At 40.1% G+C, this 21418-nt stretch overlaps 1 protein-coding gene across 1 annotated transcript in view; it reads right to left on the bottom strand.

Moving 5' to 3' along the window:
• LOC110501283 (striated muscle preferentially expressed protein kinase) overlaps positions 1-21418 on the bottom strand; it is a 94774-nt gene that overhangs the window by 51706 nt on the left and 21650 nt on the right. Inside the window, exons 10-14 of the mRNA XM_036959578.1 lie at positions 15889-16118; positions 13922-14041; positions 5787-5891; positions 3840-4046; positions 3511-3634 (exon numbers count right to left, since the gene is read on the bottom strand). Of these exons, the coding sequence (XP_036815473.1) occupies positions 3511-3634; positions 3840-4046; positions 5787-5891; positions 13922-14041; positions 15889-16118 (786 nt within the window). The remainder of the gene's footprint in view (positions 1-3510; positions 3635-3839; positions 4047-5786; positions 5892-13921; positions 14042-15888; positions 16119-21418) is intronic.

The raw sequence follows: 21418 nt of genomic DNA on the forward strand, positions 1-21418 counted from the left end.
TTACATATTAATCTTAAAATAATAGACAGTGTGAAGTAGAAACTGAATATCCAACAGAAATTAGTAATACATATTAAGAGGTAACATTGTCAGGGTAGACTAAATGAAGGGATCTCCCAAATTAAGTATTGCCTGGCCATTTTGTTTGTTTTTACCAAATTAATATTTGTTAGTGGCTTTTTATTTTGGTTTTAGTGGGTTTTTCATGGGTTAGAAAGGATGCACCTTAACCTCTTGACGCTAGGGGGCACTATTTTTATGTTTGGAAAAATAACGTTCCCAATGTAAACGGCCTATTTCTCAGGCCCATATGCTAGAATATGCATATAATTGACAGATTAGGATAGAAAACACTCTAAAGTTTCCAAAATTGTCAAAATATTGTCTGTGAGTATAACAGAACTGATATTGCAGGAGAAACCTGAGGAAAATCAAACCAGGAAGTGGCTTCTATTTTGGCTCCATGTTCCATAGCCTGCCTTCGCTCCATTTAAAGAGATATCAACCAGATTTCCTATTGCTTCCTCAAGGTGTCAACAGTCTTTAGACATAGTTTCAGGCTTTTATTTTGAAAAATGAGCGAGAAAGATAACATCGCGTCAGGTGTTCGCATGAGTTTTGCTTACGCAACAGAGTTTGGGCAGCCATTGCCTCTCCCTCTCCTACTGATAAAGACAGTTGCGGTTGATATATTATCGATTATATATTTTAAAAACAACCTGAGAATTGATTGTAAAAAATGTTTGACATGTTTCTGTGGACATTACGGATATTATTTGGAATTTTCGTCTGGGTTGTCATGATCGCTCTTTTCTGTGGATTTCTGAACATAACGCGCCAAACAAAGGTTGAGGTTTTTTGGATATAAAAATAATCTTTACGGAACAAATGGAACATTTATTGTGTAAATGGGAGTCTTGTGAGTGAAAACATCCCAAGATCATCAAAGGTAAACGATTAATTTGATTGCTTTTCTGATTTCGTGACCAAGCTACTTGATGCTAAGTGTACATAATGATTTGTCGAGCGATCGATAAACTTACACAAACGCTTGGATTGCTTTCGCTGTAAAGCATATTTTGAAATATCTTAATAATGTTTGAGGTACAGGGAAAGAAACACTCACTTAACCTCTCTGCGCACGGAACCAGGTAGCGGGATGAAATTCGACAACATACGGTGATCGCTACATAAATAGTCATATTAAACATTCATGAAAATACAAGTGTCTCACATGTTTCGAAAGCCTAGAATCTTGCTAATCCAACTGCGTTGTCAGATTTAAAAAAGGATTTCTGCGAAAGAATACGATGTGATTATCTGAGGATAGAGCCCCATTAAAAACAACTATTTCAATCAGCACAGGCGTAACAAAATCACAAACTGCAATAAAATAAATAGTTTACCTTTGACGATCTTCCTCTGTTTGCAATCCCAATGCTCATTGTTACACAATGAATGGTATTTTGTTTGATAAAATCCATTTTTATAGCCTAACACGAAACATTTTGTGAACCTCTTGTGTAGTGAATTCCGTCTCATTCCATTTTCGACGACACACTAGAGGTAAATACACACACAAAATGTGACTTTTCCAGTCATGTTTGGTTTCATTGCAACTGGTTTGTTTGTAACACAACCAAACCTGATGGGTCATTTCGCGGGACGTATTAACTGAAAGAAACCGATTTGAAGACAAAAAGTAATGACATCATTGTGCACCAATTATTTGCCCTCTGTTTCGTTGATTGACTGTATTTTAACCCAATGACCACTGATCGTCTTGAAATCTAGCTGGGTAGATAGCCAATGAGCTGAGGTAAACGGCAATATGTAATGTTTATGTGTTGGAAGACCAACCCATGTAGTAAACTCCGTCGTAAAGAGGGTCATTCGCCATTGAAGTTTCATACCGGAAGGGGCAACGCATGTTGCGCACATCATTGTTTTGGTAAAGCTCATATTCAGCTGGTTATACACTGCTCAAAAAAATAAAGGGAACACTTAAACAACACAATGTAACTCCAAGTCAATCACGCTTCTGTGAAATCAAACTGTCCACTTAGGAAGCAACACTGATTAACAATAAATGTCACATGCTGTTGTGCAAATGGAATAGACAACAGTTGGAAATTATAGGCAATTAGCAAGACACCCCCAATAAAGGAGTGGTTCTGCAGGTGGTGACCACAGACCACTTCTCAGTTCCTATGCTACCTGGCTGATGTTTTGTTCACTTTTGAATGCTGCCGGTGCTTTCACTCTAGTGGTAGCATGAGACGGAGTCTACAACCCACACAAGTGGCTCAGGTAGTGCAGCTCATCCAGGATGGGACATCAATGCGAGCTGTGGCAAGAAGGTTTGCTGTGTCTGTCAGCGTAGTGTCCAGAGCATGGAGGCGCTCCCAGGAGACAGGCCAGTACATCAGGAGATGTGGAGGAGGCCGTAAGAGGGCAACAACCCAGCAGCAGGACCCCAGACCTGAATCCAATTGAGCACATCTGGGACATCATGTCTCTCTCCATCCACCAACAGACCAGGAGTTGGCGGATGCTTTAGTCCAGGTCTGGGAGGAGATCCCAGGGAAATTATAATGAGTAAATAGGACACACCTAAGTGTTGTTAATGTCTCTTGGACGGTCTTTGCCGCCCTCTGGTGACAAGTGGAACCAACACAACCAGTGTTGTTTTTTTCGGGGTGATGCATGAATCACAATGTGAGTCACATGTCCAAAGGGGGAAATACCAGTCCCCTGGGGCCCTTTGGTAAATATGCAAATAGATTTTCTTAAAACCTCTTGTAACTACCCATCCCGGATCCGGGAGAATTGTCATACTAGAAAATATTCATGTTCATGAAGTGAAATATATTCAAACACAGCTTAGCCTTTTGTTAATCACCTCATCTCAGATTTTGAAAATATGCTTTACAGCCAAAGCAAGACACGCATTTGTGTAAGTTTATCGATAGCCTAGCATAGCATTATGCCTAGCTAGCAATGAGAACTAACTGAACAGACAGAGACCTCAAAAAACTAAATTCTGAACGGTTAGTCCTCTGGGTTTTGCCTGCTACATAAGTTCTGTTATACTCACAGACATGATTCAAACAGTTTTAGAAACTTCAGAGTGTTTTCTATCCAAATCTACTAATAATATGCATATCTTATATCTCATGAGTAGCAGGAAGATGAAATTGGGCACGATATTTATCCAAAAGTGAAAATGCTGCCCCCTATACTTTGAGAAGTTAACCTGTCTCCTTACCTTCATCTACACTGATTGAAGTGGCTTTGACAAGTGACATCAATAAGAGATCATAGCTTTCACCTGGATTCATCTGGTCAGTCTATGTCATGGAAAGAGCAGGTGTCCTTAATTGTTGTACCCTCAGTGTATACTAACTATGAGTTAAATTGTACCTTCAAATTTAAAGCATCTGCTTAAAATAACCATGTTAATACATTATTGTTATTGTTTAAGCTGTAGTGATACAGTGTGTGACTTGCCTCTTCCAGATAACTGAAGCGTTGACGTGGTTCAGAGTGATGGTGATGCTGAATGACAGGTTCTCCTGGACATAGACTATGTCTGGCTTATCAATGATCACCGGACCCTCCTGAAGATATGGACCTTGGAAGAAATTAAATTTCTTTAAAGGGATAGTTCATCACATTTTCAAAACTACATATTTGTTATAAGCCTTGTCAGCAGTCTTTTGGACAAGGAGAGAGTGCAAGCCATTCTTACATGTTGTTATTAAACCAGCCCTTGCCACGAACCACTAATATAGGCATCATGTCATCAATTCACGTTGCCCTCATTTGATGGCTCATACCTCTGTTGACAAGTTGCACTGGGTCTGTGGACGGAGAGGGTTTGCTAAAGGCCTTGGTGGTGATTGACAGGACCCTGAAGGCATAGCAGACTCCTTTGGAGCAGCTGGTCACTGTATAGCAAGGGTCTTTCAGACTGGACACTATAATGGTCCACTGGATCGAGCCCAGTGCTTGTTGTTGGATGGCATACATCAACGTGTTGGGATCTGCAATGGCAAAAATACATTTTTGATACGTGTGAATACATTTAGACAGATTATAACCTTGACCTGTTGGAATGGCATTCAAACAGAATGAACTTGAACATATACTACACTGAAGAAAAATATAAATGCAACATGCAACAATTTCAAAGATTTTACAGAGTAACAGTTCATATAAGGAAATCAGTCAATTTAAATTAATTCAGTAGGGCCTAATCTATAGATTTCACATTACTGGAAATATAGATAAGTATCTGTTGGTCACAGATACATAAAAAAAAAAGAAAGAGGTGTGGATCAGAAAACCAGTCAGTATCTGGTGTAACCACCATTTTCCCCATGCAGAGAGACACATCTCCGCATAGAGTTGATCAGGCTGTTGATTGTGGCCTGTGGCCGTTGGAATGTTGTCTCACTCCTCTTCAATGGCTGTGTGAAGTTGCTGGATATTGTCAGGAACTGGAACACGCTGTCGTACATGTCGATCTAGAGCATCCCAAACATGCTCAGTGGGTGACATGTCTGGTGAGTATGCAGGCCATGGAAGAACTGGGACATTTTCAGCTTCCAGGAATTATGTACAGATCCTTGCGACGTGCCCGTGCATTATCATGCTGGAACATGAAGTGATGGTGGCAGATGAATGGCACAACAATGGGCGTCAGGATCTCATCATGTGCATTCTGTGCATTCTAATTGCCATCGATAAAGTGCATTTGTGTTGCCATCGATAAAGTGCATTTGTGTTCAATGTCTGTAGCTTATGCCTGCCCATACCATAACCCCAACTCCACCATCGGGCACTCAGTTCACATCAGCATCCTGCTCGCCCACACGTCTGCCCGGTACAGTTGAATTCGGGATTCATCCTTGCAGAGCACACTTCTCCAGTGTGCCAGTGGGCATTGAAGATGAGTCTTTGCCCACTGAAGCCGGTTACGACGCCGAACTGCAGTTAGGTCAAGACCCTGGTCAGGATGAACAAGCAGATGAACTTCCCTGAGATGGTTTCTGAAAGTTTGTGCAGAAATTCTTTGTTTGTGTGTATGGAACATTTCTGGGATCTTTTATTTCAGCTCATGAAACATGGGACCAACACTAAATGTTGTGTTTATATTTTAGTTCAGTATAGAGCTTATCATGTACTACGAAAATGGATATGATACCTCCAGCCTCATCTTACTCAATATTCTTAATCAATAAATGATTCACCCTGGTGCCGTATCCTTTGATTATAAACTTGGTAATACCAAATACAGTAAAGATATACAGTGGGGCAAAAAAGTATTTAGTCAGCCACCAATTGTGCAAGTAGAGGCCTGTGAAGACTTACAGAAAACGTTTGACCTCTGTCATTGCCAACAAAGGGTATATAACAAAGTATTGAGATAAACTTTTGTTATTGACCAAATACTTATTTTCCACCATAATTTGCAAATAAATTAATAAAAAATCCTACAATGTGATTTTCTGGAAAAAAAATCTAATTTTGTCTGTCATAGTTGAAGTGCACCTATGATGACAATTACAGGCCTCTCTCATCTTTTTAAGTGGGAGAACTTGCACAATTGGTGGCTGACTAAATACTTTTTTGCCCCACTGTACATCATTCTTCACTTCATTTTTATTTTTCATCGGGTGATGTTACAACTGTCTAGCAGCTAGCTTTTGAAATACAGGGAACCATGGTTCCACAATCCACATTATAACGAATGATAGAAATGCTAGTGAAATGAAAATTACCAATAGAGGGATCCAGCCTCCGTGGTTTCTTCCAGCTCAGGGTGATAGTCTTGCCAGTAACCGCCTCTATTACTGGGGGCCCATCTGGAGGGTCTGGAAGAACATCTGAAAAGAACCAAACAGTAAGTGTGTGACACCATAAGTGTTTTTCATCTTCGATAAAAATGTATATCCCCCTATTCATATAAACAGTATCCCTTTAGCACCTACCCTACAGTAAATGACTAACTTCTTGAATAGGAGGATATACATTTTATAATAGATTTGAACAATTGTTAGAAACGTTTGTTAGGGCTGCAGTCCAAACACATTTTTACCCTCTAAGCCCTCGCGCTAGCAACTTTCCCTCGGGGGAATCCCCATCGAAAATGGATACAGTTCGATTGCAATCTTACGTGGAGGTTCAATTCACTAAACTTGACCCCTCTGCCCTCGATTTTGCTAGAGGGAGCGAGTGAACAACTTTGATCACTTGTGTCATTGATATGACCGACAAATCAATGCAAACTGTAGTCAGGTGTCATACTCCAGCGGCCGCGAACTGTCAAATTTAATCAACAGGGCTTTATTTTCGATATGTCAGATAAATTTATTAAGCTAGCTTGCAAAAACAAAATATACACTAATGTTCCAAATTTTGGGGTCACTTAGAAATGTCCTTGTTTTGACAGAAAAGCACATGTTTTGTCTATTAAAATAACATCAAATTGATCAGAAATACAGTGTAGACATTGTTAATGTTGTAAATCTACATAGGCGTACAGAGGCCCATTATCAGCAACCATCACTCCTGTGTTCCAATGGCACGTTGTGTTAGCTAATCGATGTTTATCATTTTAAAAGGCAAATTGATCATTAGAAAACCCTTTTGCAATTATGTAAGCACAGCTGAAACAGTTGTCCTGATTAAAGAAGTGATAAAACTGGCCTTCTTTAGAAAGGCCAGTTGAGTATTTGGAGCATCAGTATTTGTGGGTTTGATTACAGGCTCAAAATGGACCAGAAACAAAGACCTTTCTTCTGAAACTCGTCAGTCTATTCTTGTCCTAAGAAATGAAGGCCATTCCATGTGAAAAATCGCCAAAAAATAAGATCTCGTACAGCGCTGTGTACTACTCCCTTCACAGAACAGCACAAACTGGCTCTAACCAGAATATAAAGAGGAGTGGGAGGCCCCAATGCACAACTGAGCAAGAAGACAAGTATATTAGTGTCTAGTTTGAGAAACAAATGCCTCACAAGTCCTCAACTGGCAGCTTCATTAAATAGCACCCGCAAAACACCAGTCTCAATATCAACAGTGAAGAGGCGACTCTGGGATGCTGGCCTTCTAGGCAGAGCTGCAAAGAAAAAGCTATATCCCAGACTGGCCAATAAAAATAAAAGATTAAGATGGGTAAAAGAACACCGACACTGGACAGAGGAAGATTAAAAAAAAATGTTATGGTCAGACAAATCTAAGTTTGAGGTGTTCGGATCACAAAGAAGAACATTTGTGAGACATGCAGAAAAAATGATAAGTTTCTGGAGGATTGCTTGACGCCATCTGTCAAGCGTGGTGCAGGCAATGTGATGGTCTGTGGGTGCTTTGGTGGTGGTAAAGTGGGAGATTTGTACATGGTAAAAGGGATCGTGAAGAAGGAAGGCAATCCCTTTTGCAACGCCATGCCATACCCTGTGGATGGCGCTTTATTGGAGCCAATTTCCTCCTACAACAGGACAATGACCCAAAGCACAGCTCTGAACTATGCCATAGCTATTTAGGGAAGAATCAGTCAACTCGTATTCTGTCTATAAAGGAGTGGCCAGCACAGTCACAGAATCTCAAACTTATTGAGCTGTTGTGGGAGCACCTTGACCGTATGGGTTAGGGTTAGGGTAACCCTACGTAAGAAGTGCCCATCAAGCCAATCCAAATTGTGGGAGGTGCTTTCAGGAAGCAAATCTCTTCAGATTACCTCAACAAATTGACAACTAGAATGCCAATGGTCTGCAGGGCTGTAATGGCTGCAAATGGAGGATCCTTTGACAAAAACAAAGTTTGAAGGACAGAATTATTATTTCAATTAAAAATCATTATGTATGACCTTGACAACGTCTTGTCTATATTTTCTATTCATTTTGCAACTATTTTCATGTATGTTTTCATGGAAAACAAGGACATTTCTAAGTGACCCCAAACCTTTGAACGGTAGTGTATATGACATTGATTTTAGCGTTGGCAAATTGGGGGCTATTGGGGGCTATAAAAAGGGGGGCTATAAAAAGGGCTATAAAAAGTAGATAGCTTCATAAACATATATATATATATATATTTATAAATGACCAAACTATAAAACTAGCTGTGGGTGATTGTAGCTAGCTACCTGACTGGAGTGCTAGCTAGCTATGTTAGCTTGCTAGGTACATTAATTAGGTTGGTTGTTTTTAATCTCAATTTCAAGATTTCCACCATTGAGATTGCCTCTCCGATCATCACTCTCCCTCGCTTGGGAAGGTACACTCGGTTGTGACGATGTAAAACGTAATTCAAGGACTGAGGGTTTAGGGCCAAGGGCTGTCTACTTTTTATTTGGACTGCAGCCCAGGTCCCCTATTCCATCAACACTGTAGTTAAAGTTAATGAGGAATGGTAAAATGGCCCTCTTGTGTGTGCATCAAAGTATGCTGAATCCCAAATTGACCTCGAGCCCATAAACCCTTGGCAAGGTGCACGCAATATGGCAAAAACTCCACCCAGTCGAGGCAAAGCAAGGAAAACCTATGTAATTGCTGTGTTGCTTAAACCTATCAGATCCTTTCAGATCTACAGGAGTGCCATGGGGGTAGGGGCTATAGTTGTTGATTTGGGATTCAGCAACAGACTAGACTCTCTTGAGGCCGTCATTGTAAAAAAATATTTGTTCTTAACTGACTTGCCTAGTTAAATAAAGGTTACATTTAAATTAAATTAAATTAAAAAGGATTCTATTGACAAAGTTTATCAAATGTCAACTGACTCAACATGGCTGGATTTTAGGCAGTATACATGCACATGACAAGTCTTACAATGCATTATAAATGTAACATAATGCATTAAACCTTTAGGCTTTGTTGGATTCAGGGTAAACTTAAAAAATTGTTATACGCATAAGCATAGTATATAAAGGAGTGAAAGAGACAGGTTTTCACGTCAGTTAATGGTTCTCTGTAGAAAGACAGATGGCTTTGGAATGTGTTGGGTGGACTGGAGGAGGTCACAGGATTGCTATAGAGGAAGCTGAGGTCAGGTCAGATCCCAGAAGGAAGAAATTATGGTTCATTACCCATTTACCCTCTTCCTGTCGAACCATAAGAAGTAAGGATTGGAGAGAAGGAGGAGTGTCTAAAGTGGAGTATATTTACTTGTAATGGTGGAAACATGTCTTTGTCTGAATACAGCTGTGTCGACACTTTGGGAAGAATTAAACTTGGTTAAGCTTCTCTAGTGTCTGTGAGTTATTTACTCTGAAAAAGGTGAACCTAACAGATGGCACTGCGAGCAGGGTTCACCACAATTTGTAGTCAAACCAAAGAGTCCAGATGAGTGAAGCAGAACTGGCAACAAACAAGGTAGGCAAGTTCCTATCCCTGTTTCCGCTCATTTTGACATCTTGGGGAGATGAGAATTGTAGGCTGAACAAATGATTGGATATGGACCGGGAGAGCCTGAGTTTAATTCTGTAGGCCCATTGTATAAAGACCGGTCGTAAATATCTGGTACAGGGTAGGTTCCATAAGGATAGGTCCTAAGTGGAGGTTTTCCTCTGCGAGAGCCAGGAGTGACAATACAGGGGAGGGTAGGTTCCGTATTAAGATAGGTCCCTAGTGGGGGTATTCCCCTGCGAGATCAGTAAAAGGGCAAAAGTCCCAGTTGCAATGAGTTTTTGTAAGATGAGAGTTATAGGAGCTAGTGAGTTAAAATACAAGAAGGAAAAATAAGATATTCGAACACGGTTTGATTTGCGTGTAGTAGCATCAATATGGAGAGAGGTTGATTTATGCCTTATGGGGAGGGGGAGCCAAGAAAGATTATGTGGGTTATCAATAATAGTGAAATGAAGAAATAATAGAATAAAACATTAAGTCATCCGTATTCTCCAGTAAAACAATTGCAGACGCTATAGTAAACGTTCGAAAACACGGTATTAAGTGCCGTGACCAATTAATTATTGTCCTGGGAAGTGTGTAGCGCTACCTTGGAAAATAGTTCATTAAAGGTGTGTATTCCAAAACACACTGAACACCGTCGGGAGATATTAAGGAATAATAACTTTTGATATGGCGACAAACGGCCCTTTTCTCCCTGTAATATTGAGATAGGTGCATTGATAGAATTTGCACTTCTGCTTTGATGGCAGGTTTGAACCCTGTGATCAAAACGGTTATTGCGGGGGGTAGTGGATATAATTCAAGGGGATGTTTTGAGAGTGGAATATAACTCCGCTCACTTCGCAGACGTGCGAGGGGTTAATAGGGAGATAGGGAAAATCACTAACTATCGCTTCAATGGCCAAGGTAAGACAAAGAAACATAGCGGAAAAGCATCAAAGCATAGGGAGACAGAGTCCTGTTTTAGGTGTGGAGCTATTGGTCATTGGAAAAGGGAGTGTAAAGTGGATATGGAGCCTGCTGTATTCTGAGAAAATGCCGCCAGACAAGTGTTTGCATTCTTTTTCTCAAAGAGCAAACAACAAATCCTCTGGAAAGTAGCAGGACAGGAACTTTCACCTAGCTGTGTATAGCCTCGGTTCGATCGATAAGTGGTTGATAGAGATTACAGTTTCTATGTGAAGGAAGACATGAAAACACATCTTACCTAACTTTTTAGTAGAGGCCAGGGAACAAATATTGCAGATTCCTTACGATGAGAAATTGGCTAAATATGCCAAAGGAAAATGCATTTTGGTTGAAGATTCTAGTCAAAATGCCAGGGGAATGGATTCTAAAGGTAACAAATTAAAATTATATAAAACCGAGAAGCTGGGATTCGAGTCCTATACTCAAAGTAAGCACTAAGGGCTGTCATTTTTTATTTGGGTTGGATAATCTATAAAATGTTTTAGTTATGATTTGGACACAGTGAGAGAGAGTTGCTGCAGAACGGTGTGGGGTGGGGGCGCTGCTAAAATGTATTTGGCCGTTGGGAGGCTCCAGAAACCTTATCTCTAAGTGTCAACCATGAAAGTTTTTTTGGAGTAGTGACTAGTGGCTAGCGTGTTATGGGTTAGATGGAATGATAGAGGAGTATCATTCCCATAGACTGCATATTATTACAGGAGATCGCTCATAGGAGGACAGCTAACTGTACACAATATGGGGATTTAATTGACCATTACACATACCCAGATCATGGCTGCAGTAGAGATCTATGGGGGCTCAAAAATTAAGATCATGGTGAGAGTAGAAGAGATAGTGGTGGCATTTCAGACACTATAGTAAACTTTCAAGAAACCTGTGACTGTTGGATATTCTTCCCAACTAATTAATCTTTTCCCAATTTCTAATACCCGGTGAACACTAGTAGTAGCAGGGGTTACTTTATTAGCATTGTTGGGATATCAGTTTATGAGGACTCATGCCACATGGATTAGTAACTGGTAATTGAGAGACCAATGGGAGTACAGGGGAGGCTGTTATTCAAAAATGTCACAAATTAGTGATCATGCCATAAGAGAAGAGTCTATGTGGTCAGGAAATGACCCATGTGTTGCAGTGTGTATATCCTCAGGTGAAAGCAGAGATAACCAAGGGCATGGGCTGAATTCTGGAGATTGAGTGTACATCAAGATACACCAGGCGGGGGTGTTGGGACAGCGTTGGTTTGGTCTACACACAGTACTCCTTACAGCACCTGCAGCCGTAAAGATTGTCATGTCTCTCCTTGGGGGGGTGCATAGTTCTCACATGAAGTGAGGTCCAACTGCATAATGGGTGAGCTTGAAGACACCATGACAGAGGAAGCAGAGCGAAAGAGAGAGAGAGAGACTAGATTCCACTGTAAGACATGCAGATGGGTTGGGTCTGGGAGCAACTTTAAACATCATAGCTGGGTTGGGTTAGCTGCTTTATTGGTTAATGCATCAAATGAAAGGGGATAGATGTTGGGGTAATTGTACCCTAAAAAACATGTTGAAGGCATTGATGTGAAGGCATTGATGTGAAAGCATAGCTTTTTAGGGATAGGGGGCAGTATTCGGAAATTTGGATGACTGAGGTTCCCAAAGTAAATTGCCTGATACTCAAGCCCAGAAGCTAAACCTGAGGAAAATCCATCCAGTGGGATATTTGTGGGTACTTTTGAATTGAATGCCTATACCATATGTAATGGGTTAGTACCAAGCTTGCAGTTCCTATGGCTTCCACTAGATATCAACAGTCTTTAGACATTGTTTCAGGCTTGAATTCTGAAAAATGAGGAAGAATGAGACCATTTTGTAAGTGGACAGTAGAATGAAGCAGAGCTGGTTTGCGCACCTGACTGATTGCGCACCTTTCATTGTTTTTCCTTTCTATTGAATAAGCTATTGTCCGGTTTAAATATTAGCAATTATTTAGACAATAGCCAACCTGAGGATTAATTCTAAACATCGTTTGACATGGGTTTTTTTTTATTTTTTTTTATTTCACCTTTATTTAACCAGGTAGGCTAGTTGAGAACAAGTTCTCATTTGCAACTGCAACCTGGCCAAGATAAAGCATAGCAGTGTGAACAGACAACACAGAGTTACACATGGAGTAAACAATTAACAAGTCAATAACACAGTAGAAAAAAAGGGGGAGTCTATATACAATGTGTGCAAAAGGCATGAGGAGGTAGGCGAATAATTACAATTTTGCAGATTAACACTGGAGTGATAAATGATCAGATGGTCATGTACAGGTAGAGATATTGGTGTGCAAAAGAGCAGAAAAGTAAATAAATAAAAACAGTATGGGAATGAGGTAGGTGAAAATGGGTGGGCTTTTTACCAATAGACTATGTACAGCTGCAGCGATCGGTTAGCTGCTCAGATAGCTATTGTTTGAAGTTGGTGAGGGAGATAAAAGTCTCCAACTTCAGCGATTTTTGACGACCTTTACTGGTACTATTAGGATGTGTTTGTCTGCATGTTGTGACCGCCTTTGAGCCAGTGGATTACTGAACAAAACTCTCCAAAAAAACTGAGATTTGGGATATAAAGAGGGACTTTATCGAACAAAATTATTTTTTTTTGTGTAACAGCTCTTGTGACTGCAACCAGATGAAGATCATCAAAGGTAAGTGATTCATTTTATCACTCTTTCTGTCTTTCGTGACTTTACTTGGCTTGAAAATGTTTGTATGCAAACAGGGGGCGCTGTCCTTAGATAATTGCATGGTATGCTTTCGCCGTAAAGCATTTTTGAAATCTGACACAGCGGCTGGATTAACAAGAAGTTAATCTTTAAGCCGATGTATAACACTTGTATCTTTTATGAATGTTTATTATGAGTATTTCTGTATTTTGAACTTGACGCTCTGCAATTTCACTGGATGTTGTCGAGGTCGGTCGCTAGCGGAACGCCTATCCCAGACAGGATATTAATTCATGTATTATTATCATTTTTTGAAGTAATTTCCAAGTTTACGTAAATTTAACATTAGGAAGCTATTTTTCAAAAGGAGGGACTGTTGGATTCGGGGTGAACTTTGAACATTGCTATACGCATAAGCATAGTAGAAAAGGAGTGGAAGAGACTGGTTTTTATGTCAGAGGTTAATGGTTCTCTGTAGAAAGACAGATGGCTTTGGAATGTGTTGGATGTCACAGGATTGCTATAGAAGAAGCATATGGACATCTGTGGATTAGGCAAAGGAGGGGTTGAGGTCAGGTCAGATCCCCTGAAGGGAGAAATTATGGTTCATTACCCTTTTCCCTCTTCCTGTCGAACCATAAGATGTAATTATTTCCTAAAGTGGAGTATATATATTTGTAGTGGTGGAAACATGTCTATGCCTGAATACAGCTGTGTAGACCATTTGGGAAGAATTAAACTTGGTTAAGCTTCACTAGTGTCCGTGGGTTATTTACTCAGAAAACCTAACAGCTTCAAGTACTGTAAGTATTAACAAAAAGTAATCTGGGATTCCTCACCAGTCACAAATAGATGGGCATAGCAAGTGGCTTTGCCCACCTTGTTGGAGATGACACTCTTGTACACCCCTCCGTGAGCATTGCAGACAGGGCTGATGACCAGGCTGTGGATGTCTCTGACTGGAAGAGAGGAACAGCACAGGTGTGAGTTTCCCAAAGTGCATCATAGCGTTAAGCTAATCATTATATCCTGCTAAAAGTCTGTTGTTAGCGTTCAAGATGTTTCCCAAAAAACATTGCTGTACAACAACTGATTAATCAAATATAGGAACACTATCTATAAATTATGGTGCATTTAATTTTGGACAATTTTACAATATGTTGTGATGTGCAAGTGTATGAAAGTCGCAGTTGGACTTACAGTTGAAGACGGAAGTTTACATACACTTAGGTTGGAATCATTAAAACTCATTTTTCAACCACTAAACAAATGTCTTGTTAACAAACTATAGTTTTGGCAAGTCAGTTAGGACATATACTTTGTACATGACAAAAGTAATTTTTCCAACAATTGTTTACAGACAGATTATTTCACTTATTATTCAGTGTATCACAATTACAGTTGGTCAGAAGTTTAGATACACTAAGTTGACTGTGCCTTTAAACAGCTTGGAAAATTCCAGAAAATGATGTCATGGCTTTAAAAGCTTCTGATAAGCTAATTGACATAATTTGAGTCAATTGGAGGTTTACCTGCGGATGTATTTCAAGGCCTACCTTCAAACTCAGTGCACCGTTACTTAACATCATGGGTAAAGAATTCAGCCAAGACCTCAGCAAAAAATTGTAGACCTCCACAAGTCTGGTTCATCCTTGGAGCAATTTCCAAAAGCCTGAAGGTACCACTTTCATCTATACAAACAATAGTACGCAAGTATAAACACCATGAGTCCACGCAGCCGTCATACTGCTCAGGAAGGAGATGTGTTCCGTCTCCTAGAGATTAATGTACTTTGGTGTGAAAAGTGCAAATCAATCCCAGAACAACAACAAATTACCTTGTGAAGATGCTGGAGGAAACGGGTACAAAAGTATCTATATCCACAGTAAAACGAGTCCTATATCGTCATTACCTGAAAGGCCGCTTAGCAAGGAAGAAGCCACTGCTCCAAAATCGCCAAAAAAAGCCAGACTACGGTTTGCACCTGCACATGGGGACAAAGATCGTACCTTTTGGAGAAACTGTTTTACCATAATGACCATCGTTATGTTTGGAGGACAAAGGGGGAGGCTTGCAAGCCGAAGAACCCCATCTGAACCGTAAAGCACGGGTGTGGCAGCATCATGTTGTGGGGGTGCTTTGCTGCAAGAGGGACTTGTGCACTTCACAAAATATATGGCTTCATGGGGTGGGAAAATGATCTGGACATATTGAAGCAACATCTCAAGACATCAGTCAGGAAATTAAAGCTTGCTCTCAAATGGGTCTTCCAAATGAACAATGACCCCAAGCATACTTCCAAAGTTGTGGCAAAATGGCTTAAGGACAACAAAGTCAAGGTATTGGAGTGGCCATCACAAAGCCCTGACCTCAATCTCATAGAACATTTGTGGGCAGAAGTGAAAAAGCTTGAGCGAGCATGGAGGCCTACAAACCTGACTCAGTTACACCTGCTCTGTCAGGAGGAATGGGCCAAAATTCACCCAACTTATTTTGGGAAGCATCTGGAAGGCTACCCGAAACGTTTGACCCAAGTTAAACAATTTAAAGGCAATGCTACCAAATTGAGTGTATGTAACCTTCTGACCCACTGGGAATGTGATTAAATAAATCGAAGCTGAAATAAATCATTCTCTATATTATCATTCTGACATTTTACATTCTTAAAATAAAGGGATGATCCTAACTGACCTAAAACAAGGAATTTTTACTTGGATTAAATGTCAGGAATTGTGAAAAACTGAGTATAAATGTATTTGGCTAAGGTGTATATAGCTGCACTAATAAAGTACTAATCTCAACTCACACTGTGTCAATTTCCTGTCCTCCATGCTGTCGATCTTCTTGCCATTGTGGAACCACACGATTGAGGGGTACGGCAGGCCGGCCACCTTGCACTTGAGCACGGCCTCCTTGCCCTCAATCACGTCCAGGTCGTACAGTGGTTTGACAAAGTCAGGCATGATGAAGCGCTCAACCTCGTTGACCAGCACCTCAGGCTCCTCCGGGATGGACGGCATCTTCTCTAGCTTCACCCTTTGGAGGGAGGAGAGCAGGGAGGGAGGAAAATGAAAAAGAGTGAGGGAGTTGTTGGAGAGAGAGAGAGAGAGAGCAACTTGTTGAATGTGCTTAATATGGATTGTGAAATCTAGGCTAGATTATTTCAAAATGTTGTATTTAGACAGTGAAGCTAAAACTTAAATTGTCTCTATTCTCCAGCATTTGATCAATATGACACAATAGTGGAGAATGTTTTATTTGAGGGGATTTTCATACATACTTTTTGTCATGTAGTGTATGTGGACACCTGATTGTCGAACATGTCATTCCAAAATAATTGGCAATACTATGGAGTTGGTCCCCCCTTGGCTGCTATAAAAGCCCAATTTTTCAATTTTTGATTTGTTAAAAAAGTTTGAAATATCCAATAAATGTCGTTCCACTTTATGATTGTGTCCCACTTGTTGATTCTTCACAAAAAAATACAGTTTTATATCTTTATGTTTGAAGCCTGAAATGTGGCAAAAGGTCGCAAAGTTCAAGGGGGCCGAATACTTTCGCAAGGCACTGTAGCTACCTCAATTACCATGTACACCTGCACATTGACTCGGTACTGGTACTCCCTGTATATACAGTGCCTTGCGAAAGTATTCGGCCCCCTTGAACTTTGCGACCTTTTGCCACATTTCAGGCTTCAAACATAAAGATATAAAACTGTATTTTTTTGTGAAGAATCAACAACAAGTGGGACACAATCATGAAGTGGAACGACATTTATTGGATATTTCAGACTTTTTTAACAAATCAAAAACTGAAAAATTGGGCGTGCAAAATTATTCAGCCCCCTTAAGTTAATACTTTGTAGCGCCACCTTTTGCTGCGATTACAGCTGTAAGTCGCTTGGGGTATGTCTCTATCAGTTTTGCACGTCGAGAGACTGACATTTTTTCCCATTCCTCCTTGCAAAACAGCTCGAGCTCAGTGAGGTTGGATGGAGAGCATTTGTGAACAGCAGTTTTCAGTTCTTTCCACAGATTCTCGATTGGATTCAGGTCTGGACTTTGACTTGCCCATTCTAACACCTGGATATGTTTATTTTTGAACCATTCCATTGTAGATTTTGCTTTATGTTTTGGATCATTGTCTTGTTGGAAGACAAATCTCCGTCCCAGTCTCAGGTCTTTTGCAGACTCCATCAGGTTTTCTTCCAGAATGGTCCTGTATTTGGCTCCATCCATCTTCCCATCAATTTTAACCATCTTCCCTGTCCCTGCTGAAGAAAAGCAGGCCCAAACCATGATGCTGCCACCACCATGTTTGACAGTGGAGATGGTGTGTTCAGCTGTGTTGCTTTTACGCCAAACATAACGTTTTGCATTGTTGCCAAAAAGTTCAATTTTGGTTTCATCTGACCAGACCAGAGCACACCACATGTTTGGTGTGTCTCCCAGGTGGCTTGTGGCAAACCTTAAACAACACTTTTTATGGATATCTTTAAGAAATGGCTTTCTTCTTGCCACTCTTCCATAAAGGACAGATTTGTGCAATATACGACTGATTGTTGTCCTATGGACAGAGTCTCCCACCTCAGCTGTAGATCTCTGCAGTTCATCCAGAGTGATCATGGGCCTCTTGGCTGCATCTCTGATCAGTCTTCTCCTTGTATGAGCTGAAAGTTTAGAGGGACGGCCAGGTCTTGGTAGATTTGCAGTGGTCTGATACTCCTTCCATTTCAATATTATCGCTTGCACAGTGCTCCTTTGGATGTTTAAAGCTTGGGAAATCTTTTTGTATCCAAATCCAGCTTTAAACTTCTTCACAACAGTATCTCGGACCTGCCTTGTGTGTTCCTTGTTCTTCATGATGCTCTCTGCGCTTTTGACGGACCTCTGAGACTATCACAGTGCAGGTGCATTTATACGGAGACTTGATTACACACAGGTGGATTGTATTTATCATCATTAGTCATTTAGGTCAACATTGGATCATTCAGAGATCCTCACTGAACTTCTGGAGAGAGTTTGCTGCACTGAAAGTAAAGGGGCTGAATAATTTTGCACGCCCAATTGTTCAGTTTTTGATTTGTTAAAAACGTTTGAAATATCCAATAAATGTCGTTCCACTTCATGATTGTGTCCCACTTGTTGTTGATTCTTCACAAAAAAATACAGTTTTATATCTTTATGTTTGTAGCCTGAAATGTGGCAAAAGGTCGCAAAGTTCAAGGGGGCCGAATACTTTCGCAAGGCACTGTAGCCACGTTATTTTTTACTAGTTATTGTTATTCATTATTCACTATGTATTTCTTCCTGGTGTCAATATTTGTATTTGTATTTTATTTTTATGTTTAACTCAGCATTGTTGAAAAGGTACCCTTAAGTAAGCGTTTCAATGTTAGTCTGCACCTGTAGTTTACAAAGCATGTGACAAATAACATTTGATTTGATTTAGGTCTGTGCATAAAACGGTCGGATCAAAATATTGATTTTAATCTGAATAGTCCTGATGTTACATTTGCCCCCATGCCAGGGGCAATTGTAACAGTAACTGGGGTCAAATGGAATGCCTAAGAAATAAACCAAATAAACTCAATTAACTTTTAAAAAACATTAACGTTTATGAACTATCATATCATCATAGACATACAGTGGGGCAAAAAAGTATTTAGTCAGCCACCAATTGTGCAAGTTCTCCCACTTAAAAAGATGAGAGAGGCCTGTAATTTTCATCATAGGTACTCTTCAACTATGACAGACAAAATGACTAAAAGAAATCCAGAAAATCACATTGTAGGATTTTTTAGGACTTTATTTGCAAATTATGGTGGAAAGTAAGTATTTGGTCAATAACAAAAGTTTATGTCAATACTTTGTTATATACCCTTTGTTGGCAATGACAGAGGTCAAACGTTTTCTGTAAGTCTTCACAAGGTTTTCACACACTGTTGCTGGTATTTTGGCCCATTCCTCCATGCAGATCTCCTCTAGAGCAATGATGTTTTGGGGCTGTTGCTGGGCAACACGGACTTTCATTTCCCTCCAAAGATTTTCTATGGGGTTGAGATCTGGAGACTGGCTAGGCCACACCAGGACCTTGAAATGCTTCTTGCGAAGCAACTCCTTCATTGCCTGGGCGGTGTGTTTGGGATCATTGTCATGCTGAAAGACCCAGCCACGTTTCATCTTCAATGCCCTTGCTGATGGAAGGAGGTTTTTACTCAAAATCTCACGATACATGGCCCCATTCATTCTTTCCTTTATGCGGATCAGTCGTCCAGGTCCCTTTGCAGAAAAACAGCCCCAAAGCATGATGTTTCCACCCCCATGCTTCACAGTAGGTATGGCGTTCTTTGGATGCAACTCAGCATTCTTTGTCCTCCAAACACGACGAGTTGAGTTTTACTAAAAAGTTCTATTTTGGTTTCATCTGACCATATGACATTCTCCCAATCTTCTTCTGGATCATCCAAATGCTCTCTAGCAAACTTCAGACGGGCCTGGACATGTACTGGCTTAAGCAGGGGGACACGTCTGGCACTGCAGGATTTAATTTCTTCAAACCAAGCTGCTTACCTATTGCAGATTCAGTCTTCCCAGCCTGGTGCAGGTCTACAATTTTGTTTCTGGTGTCCTTTGACAGCTCTTTGATCTTGGCCATAGTAGAGTTTGGAGTGTGACTGTTTGAGGTTGTGGACAGGTTGTGGACAGGAAGTTACAGGTCTGTGAGAGCCAGAAATCTTGCTTGTTTGTCGGTGACCAAATACTTATTTTCCACCATAATTTGCAAATTAATTAATTTTCATTTTTTATTCTCATTTTGTCTGTCATAGTTGAAGTGTACGTACCTATGATGAAAATTACAGGCCTCTCTCATCTTTTTAAGTGGGAGAACTTGCACAATTGGTCGCTGACTAAATACTTTTTTGCCCCACTGTATGTAATGATTTTGCAAGAAATAATTATTTTTATGTATGTAACCAATATTTACAGTAACACCCCTGTTTGGTTCGGTTCCTCTCACAATATATTGAATAGTCTAATGGTGCCCAGGTCATATATGTTTACAACTCCTTTGGCACTCTACATGACCCCAAGAATATTGAATTGTGACAATTACACAATTATTTGTATAATTCATACTATCTTAAAGTTAAAATAACTTGTTTTCATCATTTGGCTTCTTGACTCAGGGTCATTTTCACACTGTGTTACAATTCCCCCCAACCCTAGCAGCCATGGCAGAACATCATGTGCCTAGCAAGAGGAAACAATAGTGACACATGTCAATCATGTCAATGTTAAACAAATATAAAGTGATTAAAATTATGTTAGTTTGAATTCTTGGACATTAAGGCTCAGGATAGTGTAAAAAATGTACAGCCAGTGGAACAAACTACTTACACACCTAAAAAAAAAAACATTTGCCCATAAAATTAGCAAATGGTGAGATATTTGGCTGAAACTTTTCAAGCAGGGAGAGAACTTTAATGGGCATGTACTGAGTTTTGTCACTCTAGCAAGTTTCTGTTAGGAGAAATTGAAGGTGTTACAATTGACCCCAGTCTCCCCCACGCGATATACAGTATCTAGTCCCCCCCATTTGAAGAAATCACTTGGAGTATTTGGACAAATTAAATGTGAAAGAAATGTAAGAGAATATAACACAATAGATCTGGTAAAAGATAAACTAAAGAAAAAACAACTGTTCTTTTGTATTTTTTTGTACCATCATCATGCAATTTAGATTTTGGCCACTAGATGGCAGCAGTGTATGTGAAACGTTCCAATGAACCATTGCATTTCTGTTCAAGATGTTGCATTAAGACTGCTCAAATGTGCCTAATTTGTTTATTAATAACTTTTCATGTTCAAAATGTTGCACTCTCCTCAAACAATAGCATGGTATTCTTTCACTGTAATAGCTACGGTAAATTGGACAGTGCAGCTAGATTAACAAGAATTTAAGCTTTCTGCAAATATCAGAAATGTCTATGTCCTGGGAAATGTTCTTGTTACTTACATCCTTATGCTAATCGCATTAGCCTATGTTAGCTCAACTGTCCCGTGGACGGGACACCAATCCCAAATAAGTTTTAAACTAGTCTAAAGGTTAGTGCTTGGTCCCAAATCACTTGCACCCAATGACTACATCAAGCTTGACATCTCGTTGGGTGCATTTGCAGACTGTTTTGGGTATATTCTGGGACATGTCTTGCACAATAGTAACTTATTGGTGAATGGTGCCTGGAGTAATTTTATTTCCAAATGTGCAGAGAGGATGTTTCTGAGCACCTCTAAATTCTTCCTGATGCTGCCACGATTAAGAAAATTCATAAA

The sequence above is a fragment of the Oncorhynchus mykiss genome, chromosome 22 (genome assembly GCF_013265735.2).
Source record: "Oncorhynchus mykiss isolate Arlee chromosome 22, USDA_OmykA_1.1, whole genome shotgun sequence".
Lineage (NCBI taxonomy): Eukaryota > Metazoa > Chordata > Actinopteri > Salmoniformes > Salmonidae > Oncorhynchus > Oncorhynchus mykiss.